Source organism: Crocodylus siamensis, chromosome 2, assembly GCF_052110815.1.
Source record: "Crocodylus siamensis isolate JL-2025a chromosome 2, ASM5211081v1, whole genome shotgun sequence".
Taxonomy (NCBI): Eukaryota; Metazoa; Chordata; order Crocodylia; family Crocodylidae; genus Crocodylus; species Crocodylus siamensis.
In genome coordinates this window covers 145,430,193-145,436,616 of record NC_143396.1, presented here as the reverse complement: position 1 = coordinate 145,436,616, position 6,424 = coordinate 145,430,193, and the positions used below count along the sequence as shown (strand labels likewise).

The 6,424-nt window shown below is 40.1% G+C and overlaps 1 protein-coding gene across 1 annotated transcript; it reads right to left on the bottom strand.

Moving 5' to 3' along the window:
* Positions 1 to 1,425: 1,425 nt before the first annotated feature.
* On the bottom strand, positions 1,426 to 3,575 carry LOC149870881 (uncharacterized). The gene is made up of 2 exons (XM_090034769.1): positions 3,522 to 3,575; positions 1,426 to 2,340 (listed from the first exon to the last, which is right to left on the bottom strand). Exons 1-2 carry the CDS (start codon positions 3,573 to 3,575, stop codon positions 1,426 to 1,428), a joined length of 969 nt encoding a protein of 322 aa, XP_089890895.1.
* Positions 3,576 to 6,424: the final 2,849 nt, after the last annotated feature.

Genomic DNA, 6,424 nt, shown 5'->3' with positions numbered 1-6,424 from the left:
TGATTCAGCCAGATTGAATGGGGACAGTGATTTGAATCACCGATCGAATTGCTGTCCACCGAATCGACTGAATCTGAATTGAATACTTCCCTATTCACACAGGCCTAGTGGACAGCTTACACCCTGGGCAGCAGCCGTGCACAGGGCAACAGCAGTGGGGGTAGTTGCTATTTTTGTGCCCTGCCCCCCCGCCCCAAGTCAGTGCCTGGTGCTGATCCCTGACTCACCCCCTTTAGTTATACTACTGAGCCAACATTTCTCAGAGATCTAACTTCCTAGATATTTTGTTAAACAGAAAATTACTTGGAAGCAGTACAATATTGCTGTCTTTCAGCAAGCATAAATTGAAAAATAACCTGAGTATATGAAAAATATGAACATATAGGCAAAAATTATAAAGGGGAGTGCTAAGAAGTGTCATTCATTCAGCTTATTAAACAATGATCATTTTAATGTTGATTAAGAGATTATACTTTTCTAAAGAAATTTAAAAATACTTGAATAAATTCTGAGACTCTGCAGTGTTGGCTAAAAGTTCTATGGCTTCATCAAAACATTTTGGAGTCTCCTGAACTAAAAACAAAAGATTTGAAAGAAATATCTTCTCCAAAGGATACGCAAGTCAATGAGGTTGCCGAGAAAGCAGAATTTGAATCTCAGATGGCAGTGGGAAAAGCAGATATTCATTTGTTTCAGAACCAAGCACTGTTAAAAATTGTTCATGCAGGCAAAATTATGCAGCGATCAAAACAAATTATCATATTAATTTGTATGCCACACCTCTCCAAATGAGATGCACACTTTGTTTTGGGGAGGCAGAACAAAGAAAAAGATTTTCTGAGTCTTCCCTGCTCCCATATGGACTCAGCCAGAGCTGAAGAACACTCCAGGAGCATGAAGCATGGGTACAATACTGTCCTCAGCCTCACTCCCCTTCCCCCTTGCTGCTTGGCCAAGGCAGCTACTGCCAGTTTGGCAGGGACTGTTAGAGGGGTAAAACTGTACCTGTGTTGGCCTTGCAGCAGGGAGAGGGGCAATGGGACTCTGCTCCTGTTTCAGAAACCCGGACGGTTCAGCCCTGGCTGAGGTGGAGTGTAGCACAGCTCCCTGCTGCCATTCTGGAGTAGAAGTAAGCTTCCTTGCGTAAGACATGCACCCCAATTTTGGATGGTTGATTTTCAAGGAAACGGTGTGTGAGATATATGAATCAATATGGCACGTGGAGTCCTTCATAGCTCAGCAGTATTTCTTTTAGAATACTGCTAGAGACTTGTGGTTTCAGCTGCAGTGGCTGCCATTTACCGATTTAGTTTTAATCACCTGCATTACATGACTTACTGGCACCTCTGTGTAAGACTAGTGCCTTCTTTTTTATTTTGTGATTCTGCTACTAGTATTCAATATCTTGGGATGTCACTGTTAGGCTTATGGCAAAGTACTGCCTGTTTCACCGGATTTCTTGGAATTGCTTGGATCCCTGGGATCACTAGAGTTGCTTGAATGACTGGAATCTGTTGAGTCACTGGAGCTGCTGGGAGCACTTAACTCATTAGTATCATCTTGACTAGATTCACTTGAACTCTTCACGTCACTGGCCATGTCTTGGCCATTTTGTTGAGCAGACTGAACAGAGTCACTATTGTTTTCTTCCTGCTGACTGGAGATAGCTTCATTCCCATCGCTGCCATTACCTGCATCCTCCTCTTGCATGGCTTCGTGACTAAAATAATAGGTGTCAAAATGAAGATGGCCTTTATGTATTTCATTGTCCTGTCTCTCTGTATTAAAGTGGCTGGTAATGTGGGGCTTTACCATATCTTGCTTTTCAGAAGAGAACACCGTTTCCTGAGGCACAAACTCCTCTTCTTCCAAAGCTGAATCATGCCCTACATTTTTCCAGTTCAGCTGTTCAGAATGATTTTGTTCAGTGCCATTTCTGCTAACATGTGGGTCTATGTAAGGACTGTTAATGCCTTTTCCTCTTTGGAGCTCAACATTATCATCAACACTTTGTGTTTGCTGGATATTGTTCTCAGCAGCATCATTGCTCTTCTGGAGACTAGTGTCCTCTTGGTTTAGCTGATTATTAGATTTATCCTTATGAGTGCCTTGGATATTGCTATCAATGGTAGACACCTCTTCAGTCTGATCCAGTCCACTTGTAAAATTAATTAATTTTGTTTCCTCCAGGTGCCCATAGTTTCTGTTCTCACCATTTTGTTTGTTCCCCACATCATTCTCAGAGCTGTTGCTTAAGACTTCTTTGTCTGTGTCAATGACATTAAAACTGGCAATGCTTGCCTCATATTCACTTCCAGGTAGATTGGCACTCCTTTTAATCTGCCAAAGGGTCACAGCAGATAGCAGTATTATTTTACTGAAGCAAAATAAATGTATATTTTATTTAACATCACAAGATACAATAGCATTGAAGAAAGTAACTTTGACATGCAAATGAATTATTATTAATAATTTCCTAATAGTTGGGAAAATCCACTGTAATTTGCACAATACCCATCATTCACTATAGAAAGATGTTAGTTAGAAGACAATGAATCCAGCACCAGCATTAGACTAGTAGAAGATTCCTTTGATATTGTAATAGTAACAGGTAAATTTCAAGTCAGGGTTATTTCCCCTTACAGACTTCATTAGGAACAGTTTGACTGAAGACTTATAATTCAGAATTAAAAGTGAAGTGTATATAGTTAAATGCAAAGTCATAAATTAATTTACTAGTCACTTGTTTTGGGGGTTTTTTTGCAATAAAGGTTTAAGTAAAATTAAAAGCGTATGAACACAGTATCAAAATAGTGTATCAGTGTTTTATATATATAAAATAGTGTATCAGTGTTTTTTATTTATATATATAGAGAGAGAGAGAGGAGAGAGAGAGAGAGAAAGATTCAGACAATTTAGACCTCTCTGATGAAATAGAAGAGATCAAGAAAAAAACAGCATTCTTTGTTAAATTTTGCAAATTCACCAATTTACACTGTGGATGCAACTACAATATAATACATGGAAATATGACAGTCATTTCAGTAATGGACTGAATGACCATTTCAGGACTAGCTCATGAAATCCTTGTAAATTCCTAACTCTTTCCATGACACTTGGACATAAGCGCCAAAAGTGCAAATCTATGAAATAAAGTTTGTTCTCAGGAGTCACTCCCCAGTCCTAGAACTCCTTCTGCCTTGCAGCCTGTCAGAGCAGGGGGGAGGAGGGTAGGCATCTTCTGGAAACATTTTAAGATCTTTTTATATGGGCAGGAGGAGTCAAGTTTGGCTGACACTGTTTGGGGAATCTATTGTTTGTTGTTTTTTATACATTATTCTATTTTAATGTGTTATCTGTTTTTAATAATGTATTTAATTTTAAACTGTAAGTTTAAAAATTACATTTAAAAGCCTCCCTGAGCTGTCTCTGGGGAGGGTGGCCTATAAATCTAAAAAATAAGGTAATGGATTATACCAATCATTTTAGTGCAGTATGCTAGTTCGTTTTTTCATACTTACTGGAGAAGCAGAGATTATACCTAGAACATGTATCATCAAAAGCAGAATATTCATGTCAGAAACTACTTCCTATAAGAAACAGAAAGTATATTACTTTTTATCAATGCCACTATATAACAGAGACATAATATTTGATGAACCCAGGTGGGCACATTGTCAAAGCACAGGATTTAACAAAGCAGGTTGAAGTATACTGTCAGAAAGCTACAGATCTCTCCTTAGCAGCAGGTGTTGGCACTACCCTCTAGGATATCCAGACTGAATCACAATACTGAATCATTTATGCTACATGTGGCTTGTTAATTTTTGCCTTCTATTGAAGAGATGTGCTTGGTTTGATAAAAAGTAATGGAGCTTGGGGGAGAGAGGTCTATATCAGAAAGCCCTTGGGATAGGTCAGATTAGGGAAGTTGACATTGATTGTTGTTATCAGTTACCAACTTCCCCCCCACCCAAAAAAAAAAATTCCAGGCTGGGGGCATATTTGGACCAAACTGTGTGTGTTGGTTCTATTCATAACAAGGTGACAGCTTTGCTTAAGCAGGAGACAGCAACTTCTGACACGGGGCTGGATCTGACCCACAAAGAGATTGGATCCAGCCTGCAAAGGTCCATTCTAGCCAGGGGCAGCACAAGGGAGTGGAAGCAAGCAGGTGCACTAACTATGCTGTCCATCCCCTCCGCAGCACACCCCACTGCAGCCCTCCCTGCTGCTCTCTCATGCCTGCACTTAACCAAGATGCAGATTTGCCTCTCTCCATTGCCACTGAGGACAGAAATCACTGGTAAGAACAAGAACACGTGGCTTGGGCAACTCAGGGGATGGAGATTTGCCTATCCCTGTCTTAAGCTACTTCCTTCTTTTGCATCAAGCAAACTCTCATTCTTCAAACCCCTGCATAAGATATTCTTTGTTATGGGCTTCACTTCAAGTCCGAGCTACTTTCCAAAGTACATTTAAAGCCTCAGGTGTATCTGATGGGTCTCATCTCCATCTCCCTTTTTTCCAACTTCTGTAGTCTTCTAGGTAAGAGAATGTCTCTAAATTATAATTTTTACCACTACATCATCTGTCTTAAAAATGGCTACAAAAAATCAATTAATCCCAAAATCCATGAATGCAAATCTAAGGAGGAAAGGTTACTAGCACACCCCTCTGAACTGAGTCTTTACCTATCACTTCCCTATTTCCCCTTTTCTGCTGCTGTTTTAACAAGTCGCTGTGATTATCTCAGGAGGTTTCATTTCTTTTTCAGACCAAGGAAGTATCAGATCCAGTTTCTGATTTGTTTTTGATGGGAAGCTTCTCCTCCAAGTCTTGATAAACTTGAGTCCTTATACTGGGATCTAACTGATTTGCACTTTTGCCAGTTGTGCTTCTGCTCAAAGTTCATTAGGTCCAGACTGCTGAGGCTGATTTCCTTTTCCTGCATGATAGTATTTGCACGTGTGTCTATAGGTACATTTTCTCGTATGGACATGGTTGCTTCTTGTGTTCTGGAACAATTGGTTACTTCCTAAGAAAAATGTCCAGATTTGGGCAGTGACAACTGAGAAGATCATCTGAAGGCATGAATGTTGTGTCTTCTTCTACCGAGAGCACACACTTAACTGGATTTGGTTTATCACAAGGCACCAGATATGAAATTGATGCAATCTCCTTAGGTACCACAAGGAATGGGAGTTTGTCTACTCTATTTTTATACCAGATGCTATCAGTGCATCCACCTTTCACTGGGCATTTATACACATGCTCTGGGAAAAGGGCAGAGGTGAAGGGGGGAAAGTGCACTTTAATTAGAGTAGCTCCAAGAGCTGCTCTAATTAAAGTACCTGGAGCATCTCATGTATCAGTGCCCCTGCACTGAAAAATGTCGGAGGGGGCGCTTTAACTAAAACTCGTCAAATGAGCTTTACTTAAAGCGTACCCACTGCCATTTTTCAGCACAGGGATGCTGATACACAAGATGCTAGAGTCTGCTGGAGCATGGTAATTACCACGTTCCAGCAGACTCGATTAATCCCACTGTAATTACAGTGTGTCAGAGCAGCCTTGCTGCTTATGTATAAGTGCCCCTTGTTTCCCAATAGCAAGTTACTTTAATGTTTGTTGACTTTGCTTTGGGTTTCAATTTTAATTTTCTATATTGATGCTCTGGTGAAATAACTGGCGCTCCACTCTCCAATTTAAATGGAAATATGGTTCCTTGAACTTCCACTGGCAAAATCCAGTCCCTTTCCTTGATTTTGCTTGATTCTACCATACCTATACATCAGCTGTATGCACTTGACATTTTTATGTTTGGGATCTGCAGCACCTGGAAAAAAAGTTCCTTTTCTTATAGTTAGAACAGAGTTTCCATGTTACGTGTTACCATGTTTGTGGCCATATTACTTTTCACACTTGATTCACATCTACTTCTTTCCTCTCTCTCTCCCTTAGCATTCTCCTCACCAATGGAAAATTCTACTCTGTGGTGTGGCTTCTCACCAGTGGAAAATTCTGCCCTGTAGGGTAGCTTTTTCTTGTCATATTCTTTCATACCTACTGCCCCTTTGGGGATAGTCAGTTCTTCAGTCTGCACCTCCACAGTTTCAGCTGCCCTGTACATTTGGGTAACCTTTTCTAAGGACAAGTCTCCCTCACACAAAAGCCCTTCTTGTAGTATAATGTCTGCAGTGCCATAAATAATCCTATCTTTAATCAGAGACTCTGTCAAGTTCCCTAAAGAACAGTTCTTACTCAACCACGTTAGTTCAGTACTGATCTATAATTTCTCTTCTTTTTTGTTTGCACATAAAAAAGCTGTGTCTTTCAATGCTCATTATTCGGCACACAGTAGTCCTCAGATTTGTATTTTACTTAAATTCATATTCTGATCTTCCTTGAAAGTAAAGTGTTA

What these genes read in the sequence shown, in the direction of transcription:
- LOC149870881 (XM_090034769.1), bottom strand. Translation starts at nt 3,575, where the DNA reads ATGAATATTCTGCTTTTGATGATACATGTTCTAGGTATAATCTCTGCT. An exon ending in GTATAATCTCTGCTTCTCCA is followed by an intron (nt 2,341 to 3,521) that starts GTAAGTATGAAA and finishes ACCCTTTGGCAG; the next exon opens with ATTAAAAGGAGTGCCAATCT.